The 18,351-nt window shown below is 46.2% G+C and overlaps 1 protein-coding gene across 1 annotated transcript; it reads left to right on the forward strand.

Annotated features, from left to right (window-relative positions):
- The first annotated feature begins 865 nt into the window (after positions 1-865).
- prickle3 (prickle homolog 3) lies at positions 866-18,252 on the forward strand. Its single transcript, XM_067239749.1, has 11 exons — positions 866-1,277; positions 6,740-6,819; positions 13,829-14,012; positions 14,143-14,256; positions 14,385-14,522; positions 14,649-14,852; positions 15,147-15,333; positions 15,521-15,859; positions 16,008-16,307; positions 16,474-16,857; positions 16,948-18,252. Exons 1-11 carry the CDS (start codon positions 1,236-1,238, stop codon positions 17,397-17,399), a joined length of 2,424 nt encoding a protein of 807 aa, XP_067095850.1. The 5' UTR covers positions 866-1,235; the 3' UTR covers positions 17,400-18,252.
- The last annotated feature ends 99 nt before the right edge of the window (positions 18,253-18,351 follow it).

The following is an 18,351-nucleotide window of genomic DNA, read 5'->3' on the forward strand; positions in this document are numbered from 1 at the left end:
AATCAACACTATACTACCACTACATAGAAGCAGGAGGCGAACAACTTTGAGCCTAGTTCATAAAGAGAGGCCATATCCAGCCACTAGAGGGAAACAGGTATTCACTATTCATTCTACATTTCAGATAGGGACCACCACGAATTTTTATTAAAGGCCGCAGAAAAGAAGCAATGGCCATATTATGCTACATGCTATACATTTTATCATTAAAAAACAACAGTTTGTATTGTCATATGTAAAATACACAACATGCTATCGGCCAATAATTAAGAGAGTACTTAACCCTTGAACGGTCCCCACATGTTCAGCATGTTGAAGATATGTTATGTAAAGTGGAAATTCAATTTAAGATGAACATGTTTTAAAATTGCACATTTTAATATTTTGAAAAAGGAACTTTGTATAATGTGCAAACCGCCCAGAGCACACACTATCTTGAATTGTAGAGTTACTTTTGATATTACATAGAGATTAATACCATAAGGGTTTATATTTTCTGTAGGCCAACAGATGAATTAAAATCCGTTGTTTAAAAATCCATGTTTTATTCAGTCGTTAACAGGACAGTGGGCAAAAAATAATCCCCCGTTTGGGGTCATAGAGAAGACAAACAATTTGAACACTAATCCCTGATGTTCCAGACTGGACGGGTTGCTGAGATTTAGTATATATTTAATCAAACAGGGTATACACATTTGAAAAGTTTCGTTAGCCTTTTCAAATGGGTGATCATCATGATTCCTGCCCTAACATTCCACTTCGGTAAAAAAAACTCCAGTTATTTGCCTACTGTACTCATTGTTCGATACACCGCGTGTTGACTCCTCCCATAGTCCAAATGTTTTCCCGATGTAATTTGGCACTAGATGAGCCATGAGAAACTCAACTCCAGAGAGGCGCACCGTTCAGGCCCAGAACAGGGGGTTGGAAGTTGTACATTGTTGTTGGATGGTAAATTCTGTAGCCTAAGCTACTGGATGGTTTACAGTCATCTAGGTGTGTAGCGTGCTTACGTATGCGTCGGTAATTTTCTGTCCCTGTAAGTCAACCGTGCGTAAAAGTCCATGGAGAGGACTGGAAGTTCGACAGCTACAGTAGCACGGACAATGTTTAAAATAAAATGTAGTTTCAAGGTATACGGTGAATTCTGTTGACCTACGTGAGTACTAAGGGGAATCTTCAGTCCCCTCTTTCTACTTTAAAACTACCACGACGCGGGTATTGGAACAATCAACATGTTCACGCGTGGATCTAAAAAGCGACGGTCGAATCGCTCGGTAAGTAGCCTAGCGTACAATAAACTTCAGGGCATACCCGTGACTTCCTTCCCAAGTTGTTTCAGTGCTGAACCTATTTGAGTATTGTTCTGTTACTTCACTTTATAACATGTGTTAGTTCCATAATTACATGATTCATACATTAATGGCATGTAAAATAGCTATAACTTTGAAAAAGTAGCACTGTTCGGCTACCTTGACCTGATAGTATTTGTAAATATATCATTGTGTCGATACTTCTTTTTTATTTCGATTATTATAGAGATGGTAAGAGAGTATTATAGATATGGGAAACTTGCTTGCTGTGAAAAGTTGTTTCCTTTGTTTTCTGAGTCGATTCACCAAAATGGATCGCCGTTGGGTAGATGGTCAACTACGTCATAGGTATTTAGAATTTACCTGCACAGGTTAGGGGCCTTTGCGCATAGACGTCTCCCCACGCTACTCACAACGCTGTTGTATTCACATATTTATGTTAAATGCTGATTTTGTAGATTACTAATTACAGTTGAGTGGAATGAAGTCTTGTTCCACTAGCTGTTGCATCCCAGTTCATACTGGCTAAAAACATTGCCAGTCAGTTTGTCAGAGTGAGGTCTAATGTACATTTTGTTCGGTATGAAACATCTGGCTCTTGGTACCTAACTGCAAATACTACTGTACTTAAAGTGGGACGTAGCTTGTGAAGCTCACCACACACACTGCTTGGGTTTCATGAAATAAAAGGGGTCTATACCATCTAGGTTAAAACAGGGTTATCTCAATCGGTTCTAGAACTACCGTTCTCTTAGAACAATGTATGGCTCTATATGTTTTTCAAAGAGAATTGTAGTTCTAGAACTGTGAGGTTGGTGTGTTAATATCTTTGCGTAATAAATCTTAAACACTGACGTCAGTCTATTTTAATCAAAGAAAGGCTCAATTTTCATGAACCATGAAAAACAAAACAAAGCTGAAAATCTATCCCTCTGGGGGAAATGCCAGGTGTCCAGGAGACCCTATTGGTAAATAGGACTCACTCAATCACATGTAGCATCTAAAAAGTGAGAGACCTGAGACCTAGCTTCAATCAATATTCTCTACAAGATGTTACATAGCAAATGGTAATATTAATATGTTAATGTACCTTCCATCCCAGAGAGAAGATGTATGTGGTATGAGAGGGGTAGAGAGTTGCCTGGCCTCCAGGCAGGCTGTCTGTTTGATCTTGTCCAGCAATGATGACAGTCTTCTCCAGCCAACATGCCAGGGCTACACAGCCCCATGACCCCTCACCTTTCCTGGGTTGATGTTTAACCCCTCAAACGGAGCTCAACACTTAATTACCCTGCCACTTTACAGAGCATATGTCTGCTCCTTTTGCTCCTCCAGTCTGTAGTTATTATGTGTATGTAAAGTACTTTGAAACTGTGTGCTCTAAGACGTCCTGTCTAAACCGTGATAGTCTGCTGCAAATGCACTCTCACTTTCTCAGTTTGCCTTGGCAATTAATTTTCCTGTTGACCATAAAAAGAGAAAAAATAAAAACAAAGTTTCCTCTGTAAGCTTGCTGGAATGAATGTACAAGAAAGGAGCTTGTTTAAATGTGGGAGGTGTATAAACCGAACAATAAAAGTTTGTATTGTGAGATATTCCAAACAGAACCTTTGTGAACTTGAGTGTTCTATTTATCTCGCACATACATGGTGTAGCAGATTTTCTAGTTCCTGCCACCCCACCCATCACAGCTCCTACTGAGGAACACAAAGTAGGTGAAGCCTTTGTTGGGACTTAAACCTGACGTATCATCTGTTTCAGAGTGCTGAAAGGAAACACACGTAACCACATCCTTACTTGGGATTCTCATCCAACTCGCACAAAACATATGGCTCATATTTGTTTTAAGTCAGAGGTGGTGATTTTACACATGAGGAAACACAATAGCTTCAGTTGTTATGGAAGGTTTCTCCTAGAGAGTATTTGGATACTGGTCTGTCATTGGAGGGATATGAAGAGAACATCTCCAGCCCATGTGCCCTATGCAATGCTAATTAGAACCAGCTTGATGGGTTTGAAAGCATATGTGGATCAGTTTACAGTTTGGACCAACCATTCCAAGTCACTCTGAGGTGGAAATGGGCCTAATGATGCTGATGGAGTTTGATCTATGGTATTGTTATTGATTATTGGTGTTATGAACAACACGCTTGCGTTCATATGCATGATGTAATCCTCATGCACATGACTCTGGAAACAACTCACAAAGTCAGCCGCCCTTGCCTACGTTTATGACGTGATTATTTTTTTTCCAACTGAATGAACCTTGACAATGTCGGTGGACATGAATTTCCTTGTTTGATTGATGACAAAGACAGTCCATGTGCTCAAACAGCTTATGTAATAATTCTTCATGCATCCTCATTTGTTGTACTGAATATAACCTTTTCCTAGTCTTTATCATGCTTTGTGAGGATTTTTGTAGTTGCTCTACCTAAACTCTTATGCACTTACTCTCTCGTTCTCCTTTTCTTGCACACACTCTCACACGCACACACGCAATTTCTAATCCCCCATTTTCCAATGCAACATGACTGGTCCCTCCCAGCTCTCTCTCCCCCTTATGGGCTGTTCTGAGTGTCCACGCTCTAGTGGAGAGCTCTGCTGCACAAGTCAGGGATCAGTGGTCTGTCGGAGGGCGAGGAGGCTGCACTAACTGTTTGCTCGAGCACACGTGTTCCCATGGATCGCATTCCCCGGAGACAAAAGAGTCACCTCTCACCATGTAGTAGTGTGTGTGAGATCATGTGGGGTTTATAGTGTGAGAAGGGGGTGTTTAGGCCAGTGTAACTTCCCCCTTTAACCCAATCAGAGACAAAGACACATTAGGCCCACAGAGAGTATCTGTATATTGGTTTTGTGGACATTATCCAGCGAGTGTAACTCTGGGCTGAGTGCTGAGCAGTGTTTTCACTCCCAGGAAAACATACAGAAGAGTGTGTGTTCAGTGTGAGCGAGCTGAGCATAGGCCTCACTAAGCCACAGGGTATGAATATGTTACTGTTGGGTCAGAGTACCTCCCCCCTTGTTCCCCAGGTTAGTAACCATGTCGCTCAGAGTTTAAGAAGCTCATGAGCAAATGAGAGCAGAAATGTTCAGTCATCCAGAAATCAACTTTACACATCATTTACCCGTACCTTGTCGCCACTTAACTTCAAACTGTATTATGATGTTGCCACATCTATGGCTTGAAACCCCTCAGATCCAGACAGCTGGTAGTGTGGTTGGTAAGAGACAGTTTACCTGGTATTGGTAGTTAGTTAGTAAGTGTAGCAGCCCATGTTCAGTGGAGCCACGCTGCTGGCAGGTTCAATACAGGTTTAATCCAATCCCAGGAGATGCTTCTGCCTGTGGCTGTTATTTATGATCGTTTTTATCTCTCATAGATACCTGTGTGTATGTTCTGTATGTGGCAAGCATGCATGTGCGTGTCTGTCAGTCGCAGTAAAACGGCGTGTGAATCATTTCATGGAAACTTTTATCGTGAGACTGTGTGTCAGGCCAACCTGTTCTAGCTTAATACTATGCAATTAGGTCTTTGTTTGAGTAATTATGTAACACTTTTAAAATGTAAAATCGCAGACGGAACCCTTCTGAGGAACCATTCTCATTCTTCGTCAGTTGGCTCAATGAAAAACAATAATGAGTGAATTCTTACGCAAATCGAGTGGCATACCTCTAAAGTAGATACAGAAGGAGTGCTTATGCACATAGTTAAAGAATCCCGCTTCCCCTAGTTGGCTGGTTTAGCTAATACATCACTGCATGATAATGAGAAGAGCTGTTACCTTTATAACCTTAGGTAAACTCACAACTATACATTCGAATGTGATAACTGGCTCGACGTGAATACTGTTTGAAAATCAAGCTCCGAGCTGAGCTCCAAGAGACTGCATGTGGTTACAGAACGGATCAAAACACAGCTCAACAGGTATGCACAGGTGTCCTCCCAGATCGCATGGCGTTGCTTTATTGGTGTGTGTGTGCACACCTGTGTACATGTGTGCACACGTGTGTACATGTGTGTGTCTGTGTGTTTTCATGCATGTGGATGTGATATGAAGTGATATTGTGTTCCGGAATGGAGTATACTGCTCAGGGGAGGCTCCAGGTGGACTCTCTTCACATTGTTGCTTGACTGGTGGAGTCTGTGTCACACTGTGTCTACGAGGATCCCGAGCTAGTAGGGTTTCATGAACTGCTCTTCCGTTCTTTGTCTCTTGGAACACAGGAATCGAATGCCTTTTTGTTTCGTGAAACCCGAGTCAATTCCATTGTTACACACATCACAAAAACAGGTAGAAACTGAAAGTAGAACGAGGTCGAGGAGTGAGCGACTGGCTGAGAGTTCGATGTTATGGAGATTAACTGGTTGCTGAGGACGTTGTTGTGTCAGGATGACGGTGAGAGAGGAAAGGAAAGGGCAGACAGAGTGACTGCACTGAGGGAAAGGGTGCAGCTCTCCTCAGGCCTTCACTTCCTTCCTGATACCTCTAAAAAGAGACACTGGAGCAGGACACACACATATACACACGCACACACACATATACACACGCGCGCACACACACATTAGCGTTTTAGTGTTTTGGCACAAGATCCAGGATCCAGTGCTGTCTCTTGTGTAGCAGACCATAGCTCTTGTTTCTCCATGACAACCGTCCCCTGCAATCCCCCCCTCCTCCCCTCTATCTCACACACACACACACTTACACACACACATGCAGCAGCAGTCAGGCCGTAATCCCCCCACTCCACACTGAGTAATGGACTTGCTGTCCTGATTCCTAAGCACCCCCATCACAGACCTACCACATACATACACACCCCAACATACAGTACGTTTGGTCATTCAAACAGAACTCTTAACATACACTGACTGTCTTTGTCACTGACACAAGTGCTGATATACAGGCACACACGCATGCACGCACACACATATACACACTCACAGGTCTATTTAGTATAATCAATCATTTGATAATATTGTACATGTCATAATATAGATTAGTAACAGCAGTCCCTGTGGTAGTGAAACCTTGTCTGAACAAGGTTCAGAGACATTATGCAAACAAATGGTCAGACGTACTGGTGAAAGGTTTTAAAAGCCACAAATTTAAGAGGGGAGTGGATTGATCCATTCAGGATAACCATAAATCGACTCAGAGAATCATCCAGAATAATCTATGGTATGCTCCTTCCATCCAAAGGCTCTTGAAAGTGTGGTAAATGGGATGAGCCTACACTAAGTCCATACTGCGTTTTGTTGTGAGATGGACAGACATATACAATGTTGCTGCCGACCATTAGATCACGTATGGAATGCATACTCTTCGTTTTTAGTTTTTTTTCCAATGGTACTCCAGGTAGAGTCAACTAATGTGTGTGTGTGTGTGTGTGTGTGTGTGTGCTTGTGTGTGTGTCAACAGGAGGAAGAGGACCCAGACCGAGGGCAGCCGTGCATGCGCTGTGGAGACCAGTGTCCAGGCTTCCGCATGCATGGATGGAGGTAGGTCACTCATTCATTTGCCTTAATACAGTCACCCCTGCTGCATCCTCTTACATACTACTGCTGTGTCCTTTCACACTGACTCCTCCTTCTCCGGCTGGTCTCGGAAGTGTGTTAGTTCTTCTCCTGAGGACAAAGTCACAGTCTACTAGATTGGCCAGTTCTGTCCCTCTGTTCTGTATTGTATTGAGGACCAGTTCTATGTGTTAGCAAAATGAGCCAGCTGTTCTTTGTGTTAGTGTGTCAAAGTGGAGAGGGTCACAGTGTTGCCCTCAGAGAGCTTGTTAGAACACCACTGTGTAGACTAGATAGTGTTGTGCAAACAGACATTTATCCAGCCACAACACATTGGTTCACAGCTCTGCGTGAAGGTCACATATAACCTGCACTCCAGACACGCGATACATTAAGAACACTGGTTGAGGGATTACGCGGGGTCATGCAGTGTTTTATAATCATTTCAAACTGCTGAAAGATTTTATGGCAGAAACATGCTTTAAACCATAGCTGGATAGAGCATTAGGACAGCCCTTTAAACCACTGTTCTATAGATGGACAACATTAATATATACTAGGTGAACACATAAGTAGGTTGCGTGGAGTAAATGGAAGCATCAAAGACCACTGTGATAAAACATGTAATGTTGATTTGCGCCTACACACACTGAAAAATAGGGAATGCCTGAGTGGCCAGCTGGAACAAACTCTTGTGGACAGGAAGGGAATTCCACACGGCTCAGAAGAGTGTGTCTGAGTCTTTGTTCGGGGGAAGGTGTATGTCTGTGTCTGTGTGTGTGTGTGTGTGTTTGTGTGTGTGTGTGTGTCTGTGTGTGTGTGCAGGAGGATACTAAACACGTTTGTTTCCCCGTGTCTAAGGCAGCCTGGTGAAGTGCTTCATACTCCTTACATGGCTGGTCTGTTTGGGTGTCAGTATTATCGTTTGTGTATTACTGTAATTTGGAGCAACAACAACCTCTCTGTTCTGTTCTACATTTGTTCAGTATGACCCCCCCCCCACCCCCTCCCTAGTGTGTCCAGCCGGCTGGGTCTCTCGGCTGGGCCTAATCCTGTCCGTCACCCTAATAAGATTAGCCCTTTCTGCTCCTGCTACTGCCGCCACTGCCAGGATAGAGCCGTAACCCTTCCTCCCTCTCCATCTCCTCCCTCTCCCCCTCCTCTCCCTCTCCTCCCTCTCCCCCTCCTCTCCCTCTCCTCCCTCTCCCCCACCTCTCCATGTCCTCCCTCTCCCCCACCTCTCCCTCTCCCCACCTCTCCATCTCCTCCCTCTCCCCCACCTCTCCCTCTCCTCCCTCTCCACCACCTCTCACCCCATCTCCTCCCTCTTCCCCACCTCTCCCTCTCACCCCATCTCCTCCCTCTCCCCCACCTCTCCATCTCCTCCCTATCCCCCACCTCTCTTCACTTTACCACTTCTCTCATCCCTCTCCCCTTTTTTCCCCTTCCTCTACTTCCTCTCCCCCCTCCACTCTTCCTCACCTCACACTTCCCTCCCCTTCCACAAGTCAATAACAGTAGTTTTAACTACTAGTTCTCTGAAGGACTGCAGTAAAACATCCAAGTTGTTTTTAGTTGGTAAATCCCAGGCCTCATTGTCCCATACAAATGTGCTCTAACTGAGTGCTGTGTTTATGAGTTGTTTTAGTGAAAGGGAGTTCTAGATGGATTTCATGGCAAGTTAGTCATGATGAAGGGAGTAGCAGAATGAGAGGAGAGCTGAATAATACAGGATTCAGAACACAAACACAGATTAGCCCTGCAGGAATGAAGCCAACCACATATTCTTATTGAAAGAATACCACAATAGATACAAGACATAAACTTGGAAGGAAAGGGGTTGTGTGTTCATGAAACCAAAAGATTCTAATTGAGTGCTTGTGCCTGTGGCTATGTTGTCCCTGTGTTCAGGTTGACTTTTACAGTATCCAAGGTTTTAATCTGAAGCAGTTCTACATCCACAACCACATCATGTTTACCATACATGTGAATCTGTGTAACATCAACGCTAAGCTATCAGTCAATATTAGAGATGAAGGGTTAAGTTTTCTACAGAGGAGAGGGGATTTTTGTCTGGTGATGTTGTTTTTATGTTCCCGTCTGTTGTCAGACCCAGAAGAGAGTGGAATCTGTTGCCGGGCAGAATGATTAAATAATTATGATTTATGGGGGTCACAGCTGAAAGACCCCACAGTCTCAGATGAATTTCATGTCCTTCAAACGGCCGTAGAGCCTTCCACCCAAGCCTGTGTCTGGGGCAGCTCAGTACCAGGACGCTCAGCTGGGAGAGCAGAGTGAGAGTGATCCATCTCCATGACGAATGTCTTCAGACATGTCTGGGGCATAGGCAAGGGGGCAGATGGCTCCACCACCGCAACACCCAGAAGCAATTGAGTTACTTCTGACCCACGGGTCCCAACAACACCCTAGAAGTGGCTGGAATGGCCACCCCAATCAGATGGGACTGGTAGACGGCAATTACTCAGTCTCTAATTAGTGTTGAAGCGCTCTGGGACAGTGTCCATCTGCTGCCCTCAGAGGGATCTAAGCAGCACAGCAGCACACGCCAATGAGGCTACTCACTTTCAGTCAGGGCTAATCACAGCACAAGTACACACATTTCACCCTGAGGATTATCTAATCACACTAGCACTGTACACACCACTATCTGCAAATCAGCCTCCAAACCAGGAGATCAGGCTGGGACTGGCTACAGACTACTCACTGTCAGGGCTCGCAACTCACTTCTTTCCTCAGTGTCCCAGTACCGTCTCGAAGTGCAAAATTAACCATCCCAAATTGAACTTGACCTGTCCCAAAATGTTCATTCTTGTGTTTTTGCATTTTGACATTCTGACATGGGTCTAGGTTATTTGCAACACTGTTTAAGTAATCCATACTGTCGTCCGGCTCAAATCAATGTCTGAATTTAAATGTGAATACATACACAATAGAATACACAATTTTCTTGCTTGTTTCATGGGGGGGCTAACACAATTCGTGGTGTGGCTGTAGTAAAAAAGTTTCAAAAGGTTTAAGAAAAGTTTGAAAAAAAGTTTCTAAAGGTTTTAAAAACGTTTTCTACAAAAAGTTTTTAAAAGGTTTTCGAAAAAAAAGTTTGGAAAGGTTGAAAAAAGATTTTCTAAAAGATTTCGAAAGGTCAAAGAAAAAAAAAAGTTTCCCCAGGACAATGGGACACGTTAATTTGGAGCCCTGCTCACTGTGTCCCACCAAACATACTTGACAGGAGTGTTTTTAATGCATGACAAACTATTAGTTTTTCTAAGGAGGATGTGTTCAGTTACCCCTGTTACCAACACCCTGTTCCCTGAGTGTTGGTGTTGGCGGAAAGAGACCGACTTAAGATGGGGAGGAAGAGACATTGACATTTAGAAAAGAGAGATAAAAGAATGATTGACAGGTGTAACCAGTTAACACATTTTAAAGGACAACAGCTCTTCCAGTGGGCTGTCTTGTGATTGACAGGGAGGTCAGCTCAGATGCTGTGATTTGAGATTTCTGTCACTACTCTGCCCCTAGCTAGTCCACAAGCCCATGTGAAATAGCAAACAACCACGGTTTCTTACCACAGGCACTTGTAATCACACATGCTCCTCTTTATTTTAGTTGGCAGAAGAATGGCACACATGCAACGATGCGTCACGGTCATCTGTTCCTTCTTGTATTATAAAGATGACAGCAGAACTGATGCATCATCTGTTGTACTTCAGTAGCGTCAAACGTCTTCACTTAGTTTGGCATTTCAGATAGATATTCAGTGGCACTGTGAGTATCTCTCTTACTTAGCTTTTCTCATTTTGAAAGGACAACCTTTCTGTTTAATGTGTGTGTGTGTATCTGTGTTTGTGTGTGCCACCTATTGTTAGGGGCCACACTGTCAGCTGTGAGGGAGAGTGCTGGAGTGGGGGAGGGAGTTAGGCGAGGATGGGGGCATTTGAAAAGCGACATACAGAGACTCTTTAAACTCATTACCCCTGGCGAGAAGCTGCCTTAGAATGACCTTCTCTAACAGCCTGTCACGCACGCAGGAAGGCAGGCAGGCAGGCAGGCAGGCGAGTGACTGTGTGACTGTTGGAGACTGACTGACTGACTGGGATCTAAGGGATCTAGCTGAAGCAGCTCCAGTAGATCTCTAATTTGGATGGGAGGATGTTGACAAGGCAGAATGGGACACCTGACAATGAAGCAAGGTAACGTCGCTGCTGTGTATTAATGTTGGGTTTTGATAATCGGACGTTTTAATACAAGTTTGTTTAATAGTGGACAGGATCAGGAGTTAGGAGTGGTTTGGGGATGAAGGTAGTGTGGATTACGTGATATGTTCTGATGCAGAGGTGAATGCCATCATTAGTAGTTGTGATGTTAATGTAAATTGATTGATGTGCTCGATATACTAGTGGATTGTCTGCTACAGGGACAGTCCATTTGCTCTGTTGGGAGGTTCAGAAGAACAGAGGTTTCTAACCAACTGTGACAGCAAACAGAGATGTGCCTACTGTATCTCTGAGTCTAAATATAAATTCTGTGTGTTCTGAGTCGAAATAGGGGATTAGATCTGGATTACATATCCCAGAACTTTAATGGGACAGCCTCTATTGTGACCCACTCTGTAACAGTTTTTCTTCAAAATGCACACAATTTAAGTGGTGTAGCATCTTAGAGCAGATTATAGTACCATAAAACCCATTGTAGGACCACAGAAATTTGACGGTTGATTGTGACATGGGGATGTTTCAAAGCTGCAAACCATATGGAGGACACAGCCGTGCCACCCTGTGAGTGTGTCTGTGGCTCCCAGGTGGTGCTGCTTCAAGCTGCAGGGTCAGTCAGGACTGGGACCTCCTTCCAGTCCCAGGCAGGATTATCTCCAGCCAGCAGGCCGTGTTTACATAAACAATAAACGCACAGGAAGATGCCTTAACAACAACAACAACAGCAGCAGCAGCCCTGACGCCCAGTGGTTAGGTCCAGCAGGTTGTGATGTAACCATGACTCGCACGCAGATTACCTCCGCTACAGATCAAAGACGAGCATCTGCTGCGTTACCCTGGTAACGCTAGTCATTTGATGGACCAGAAGCTGGGTGTGGTATGCATGTGGCACTATTGGCACTGGTCCTCAGACATGTGAATAGTATGTCCCCAGGCCTGTCTTGGCTGGCACATTGACAGGTATGTGGAAAACATCTGCAAGATGCCAGAGATATGCTTTGGGGTTCCTGAGGTTAATGCCATGTCCATATGTCCTCTCACCACACAGCCTTGATGGGGAACGGTTTAGAGACTCCATCCTTGTCATATGTCTATTGGGTGTCATGTCAGTGATCTAGGGCTCTCTGCTGATGATGTCTGTCATTGTAGAATGGTACATCTACAACTCTTACTACTTATTACTCTTAGCTACTCTTACTGCTGTCTCGGGCCATCTGCACTGTTCACATGACCCGTGTACCACTGTGTCTCCTACACACACAGACTGAGGACAAACAGCTGGGGCCAGCTTGCAGGCAGTAAGACTTGCCAGCTAGGCTTATCCTCAGGTGACCTGCTGTGTTTACCATTATTTAGAGTGGACGTGCAGACAGCCACGGCCAAATAAGGAGCCTGTGTGTCCCAGGACAGTACAATACCCTGAGGCCCGCAGAGAGAGCTGCTGCTTGCCTGCCTCTCGCTACAGAGGTTTTCTTTTCTTGTTTAACCAAGGTATTTATACAGACATGAACACTTAGGCGTACACTTCTGCCAAATCAGCTGATGTGATGGGATATGCCTGACCTCCACTTTTATTTCTGAGAACGGAGGGAATAGGAAGGATTTCTGGGAGACTTTGTAGGAGGGGATTGAGGCAGTTTATCAACATTAAAGGATTGGCTTTTGCAAAGGGTCTGCTTGTTTGCGTTGGTACGGTGTGTGGGTGTGTTTGCGTACGCATACATGGTGTGTGTGTGTTTAGTGTGCTGTTGTGGGTGTGTTTGTGTGTTGGGGGGGGGGCATATCTACTCAAAGCAGCTTTGCCCTCCATCTGTGCCTGAAGACCAGGCCTTGAGCCACAAATACCAGCTGAGGGGCTGTTACACAATCATATGAGCCATACTTTAACAGCATATAGCACACAGTATAGAACTCCTCACACAGCCTACATACCGTACCCTGTCACGATCAGACACTCACACGCAGAGCCAATCGCAGATCACTCTAAGGCGGGTTAAGAACTCCCTGATGGGGGATGAGGGGCAGGAGGGGGAGGATTACTTTCCAGCCATCTTCTTCCACCCTTTATCTTAACCGCTACGGCATTGGCCAGGATTACATCAGTGACCTCATTTCCTGCGGGCAGTGTGGAGTGAGGGGATGTTGGGGATGTGGGTAGATATGAGAGTTCTATGTTAGTTACAGAGGGTGTCAGACCTCCAGCCACAGTTCTGGGGTCAGTCTTCTTCAGTAGAATACAGCAAAAGAGTCCAGCTAACCACAGATAAGGAAGTTGTCAGTTATCTTTGCCAGATGTGTATAACTGGAGTTAATCTTTGTGATGGTTTGAATTGTGAAATGGTGCATTTTAAAGACTTTGTTGTGTGCTATATGCCATTTGTGAGGAACATCTGTTTGTCATGGCAGTATTATGTTGCTGCAGGGAGTTGTGTTGAGTCACAGACAAGAATGTTTGGAGGTGGGGACTGACATCATGTCTCCAACGCAAAGTATGTTCCTGATCACATTACCACAGGGTGCGGGCGTTGTAGGTGGTACTGGCGCAGGGTGTGTTGTTTTAATCATCACATACTTTTGATACTCTGTATGATTCATTATGAGTAGATTTATGCATTGATGAATGCATTTACAACCCTGCCTTGGATTGGTAAGGCATCTCTAGTGCGGTGGTTTATTGTTGTGGGCACCTTGCAAACCAGCGTCATGGGATTGCCAAGGTTGCCAGCTGTAGTTCACCCCATCCCTCTGTTTGTGCCCCCCAGGAAGATCTGTGTGCATTGTAAGTGTGTGCGTGAGGAGCATGCTGTGCGTCCTGTGCCTGGTCAGCTGGAGAGGATGATGATGAAGCTGGTGTCTGACTTCCAGAGACACTCCATCTCCGACGACGACTCTGGCTGCGCCTCCGAGGAGTACGCCTGGGTCCCCCCGGGCCTCAAACCTGAGCAGGTCACAACACACACACACACAAATCATTTGTTGAAACGTCCACACAGTATTCATAAAAGCGTTAAGTGAAGCATCAAGACTAGAGCCGGTGTGTGTGTCTGGGTCTGAATGTCCCCATGTGGTGTTGCAGGTGTATCAGTACTTCAGCTGCATCCCAGAGGACAGGGTGCCCTATGTGAACAGTCCAGGGGAGAGGTACCGCATCAAACAGCTGCTCCACCAGCTGCCAGCCCATGACAGTGAGGTAACACCAACCATACGATATCCCACATGTATGGAGGTGATACTGCTAGTAGCCTTCACCTATCATCTGCATTTCTCCCATGTGACTCAGCATGGTAACGTGTGTGTGTGTGTGTGTGTGTGTCTCAGCCCCAGTACTGTAACTCCCTGCTGGAGGAGGAGAAGAAGGAGCTGCGTCTGTTCAGCCAGCAGAGGAAGAGAGAGAACCTGGGCCGGGGCATCGTCAGGCTCTTCCCTGTCACCATGACCGGGGCCATCTGTCAGCAGGTGGGGCTGAAGCTGGGGGTGGGGGCGGGATGTGAGGGCAAGGGTGGAGGTCTGACAGCCACCGGGGGGGGGGGCTCAAAGCCACAGGTTTCCTGGTGTCTAATCATGTGCTACGTCCCTCTTCAGTGTGGCAGGCAGATCTGTGGCGGGGACATTGCGGTGTTCGCCAGTCGGGCGGGGCACGGGACCTGCTGGCACCCTCAGTGTTTCCAGTGTGCCTCCTGCAGCGAACTGCTGGTTGACCTCATCTACTTTTACCAGGACGGGCAAATCTACTGTGGCCGGCACCACGCTGAGAGGCTCAAACCCCGTTGCCAGGCCTGCGACGAGGTGACAACTGCCTAGCTGTGTAGACCTACCGGAACAGCTGTGTAGACTTATAGGAGCAGCATAACTCTAGTCTTGCTCCTGCACTGCTGTTTTGAATACCCTCTCCATCGATGACTTAAGAGATTAGTGGAAGTACACTAACAGATGAGGAATGCCTGACCTAAACACGTCCTTTAGACCTAGAGGGTGCCAAAGCCTAGTGTCTTGAACCCAATACGTTCAGTATTTATTTATCGCTAAGATAACCATATTTCTTACTTGCTTGTCATTTCTCTATTTGTTCTCTCCCTCCAGATCATACTAGCAGATGAATGTACAGAAGCAGAGGGCAGACACTGGCACATGAAGCACTTCTGCTGTTTCGAGTGTGAGGCGGCGCTGGGCGGCCAGCGCTACATCATGAGAGAGAGCCGGCCCTACTGCTGCTCCTGCTACGAGTCTCTCTACGCAGAGTACTGCGACACGTGTGGGGAACACATTGGTAGGCCTGCTAAACACACTGCTGGATACACACATAGCTGGATACACACAGGCCTTTCAGAGACTTCCGAGAAATAGAATGGTGTTCAATGTTTGCTTGTTAAACAGTCATTTGTCAAAAGATTTCCATTAGAGTCCAGAAATGTCGGCTTAGATAACGTGCAACCTCCGCCCCGTGTGTGCTGCAGGTATAGACCAAGGTCAGATGACCTACGAGGGCCAACACTGGCACGCTGCTGAGACGTGTTTCTGCTGTGCCCGCTGTCGGCTCCCCCTGCTAGGCCGGCCCTTCCTCCCACGGGGGGGCCTCATCTTCTGCTCCCGGCCCTGCTCCCTGGGGGAGGACCCTGACAACTCCGACTCCTGCGACTCGGCCCTGCAGAGCCGGCCTCTGCAGCACCGGCGCTGTGAGACGGCAGACAAGATCCAGCAGCCACAGCGCAGCTCCCCTCAGCAGCCACCAGAGGCCGCCATCATCCCCTCTGTCTCTGGGAAAGATTGCAGACATACTGCTAGGGAAAACCGAGGTACTATTGAGAGCATATAGTTTGGGCATGTTATATAGGTCATGGCCTAGTCTTTATTTGTCAAGCGCATAAAGTCACAGGTGGGTTATGGTTATGTTTGACCTGGATTTTCTATTTCTCTCTCCTTTTTTGTCTTTCTATATCTCAGGAGTCCACTGCTCTACTCAGCTCCCAAATGGAGTTCCCCCACTCAATGGGCATCCTAACCCCACTGGCTCCTACTCTCCCTCGCCCCACTGTCACTCAGCCAATGGCTGGGGGCCGCCGTGGCCTGGCGACCAATCACATAGCATGCACCTTGGAATCACACAACCAGTCAGCAGTCTGGAGTTTCTGGAAGAGCTGGATGGTTACACTGGCCTCTTGTCCAACAGTCTGACCTCCAGAGGGACGTCTACAGCTAAGGACTGCAGGAACTGGGTGGAGAGGAACGGCCAGTTCATGAAAGGTATCAAACATATGGCCTGTGGACTACAGAGTATCACTTCAAAGCTGGGTTTTATATTCTAGGTGTAACAGCTGTTTTCACTATGATATTCAGGGATGTACTCTGTTCTCCAAAGGTGTTGCTGTATTAATGTTGATCTTGTTCGTGTCTCTTCTCCATACCCCAGAGCTCCCTCTTCAGAGGAACAGCCTGCCTGCCCAGGAAAGCCTTCTCAGCCCTGCCGACCTGCCCCCTGTCTCACCCACTCTTCCACCCCCTCTCCCCATCAAGTCACGCGAGACAGCCCCTGGTGCCCCACCAAGTCTTCCCCATACAGAGCCCAGCCTCCCTGACCCTCCTCCCCAATCAGGGCGCAGCGGCACTGCCAGGGTTAGCTTTCGGGAGCCAATCAGTTGCAGCTACTCTTTGGATGAGGAGGAAGAAGAGGAGCATGAGGAAGAACAAGAAAATGGAGAGGAGGAGCGAGGAGAGGAGGCGGAGGACATGGAGGGTGGTTTTGGGCAGAATCTCTGCCTCCAGAAGGGAATTCCCCCTCAGTTGGACCTCCTAGGTAAGAGAATAGGATCACTTCTAGTCTTAGGCTCTGTGAATGAAAAGGTTGAAACCATTTCCCCTGATGATCAAACCATTCTCCTTACAGATGGGTCATACCACCATCGTAGTTTGCGGCGTGGGTTGAATCGTGGTCGCATGTCCTCGGACTCCCCCCTCCACCTGGGCACCGAGAAACGTTTCCGCCACTCTCGGCGTGACCGACCCCGACTGGACACGCTGGACTGGAAGGGGGAGAGGGAGAGGGGCTCCATGGCCTGCACAGACCCGTCCTCCCTCACCCTTCAGCCTGGCCAGTACAAACACGAAGACTCCTGCTCCACCTGCTCCTCTTCGTCCGAATCAGAGGAGGAGGGCTACTTCCTGGGGCAGCGCATTCCCCTGCCCCCCCAGCTCCGCAGGCCCGCGTCAGACGACGGAGATAGGGAGGGGGAAAGGGAAGGCGAGAAGGACTGGGGTTTGAGAAACAGTTTTAGGAGAAGGAGGAGGACCAGCAGCCTCGGAGCAAAGGATAAAGACAAGAACTGTGCTATCTCCTAACCCTTCTCCTGACCTCTGCCCTGGGCCTGGCTTCACTCCCGTCCCTGCTCCTGCCCCTGGCTTTCTAAATGGAAGTAGTTAAAGGATTACTAAGAAACACATTTTGGATGCCAGTGACTATGTAGTGATGATTTTTTATAAATGTTCAAATTTTTGTATTAGCATACTCTTTGTTGTTTCAGGCACTTTTTTGCACAGCATGTACATACATACAATAATAGAGATAGGAAGCCTTCGCTTAAAAGGGTGGTTGTGTCCACACAGTGGAAAAATACTACATATTCTAAATGTGCTTTTATTTTTGTGTGTTCACTTTCATACTCAAAGTGCTATCTCACATTTAGGTTAAGAAGGAGTTACCAGTGTTAAACTGTCCATGCTAATTGTGTTTGAAATATGTAATGAGACAAACATCAGTCCAATGGACATTCACTGTGGTATGGGACAGCATCTGACATGATGGGGGCAATCCTTCTCAGATTCAGATATTTATGTTGGAAAATAATGATTGGTTATTCCTTTAGCCCATCGGATGGATGGAATTCTGGGAAAGATGAAATGATAACCAGAACCAAACTATTTCCATACTGCACAATTCTAAAGCATTGGTTTGTGCTGACTCTGAATGTAGGGTGTGTCTTTGTATACATATATGTTGTAAGATATGGTCAGCAGACAAAACACTTCAAATTCTTATACTTCTAAGGTGTTTTCTGCTGTAATTTTTGTATTCTGGGGTCTTGGTTTATGTTTTTTAAGATGTAAAACACTGCAATCAAACAGTCCCTTTCAGAAACGGAGCACAGGTCATTTCTGTACATTGCTTTAAATGTAGAGACAATAAATTCTGTGAAACATCCGTTCTCTTTCTTATTCTGTTTGTGTTTAGTAAAGCATTTCACATTCCGGTTCTGCGTGGCCGATGATACGAGTTTTAGTTAAGCCGGCTGCA

Source organism: Osmerus mordax, chromosome 7, assembly GCF_038355195.1.
Source record: "Osmerus mordax isolate fOsmMor3 chromosome 7, fOsmMor3.pri, whole genome shotgun sequence".
Classification (NCBI taxonomy): domain Eukaryota; kingdom Metazoa; phylum Chordata; class Actinopteri; order Osmeriformes; family Osmeridae; genus Osmerus; species Osmerus mordax.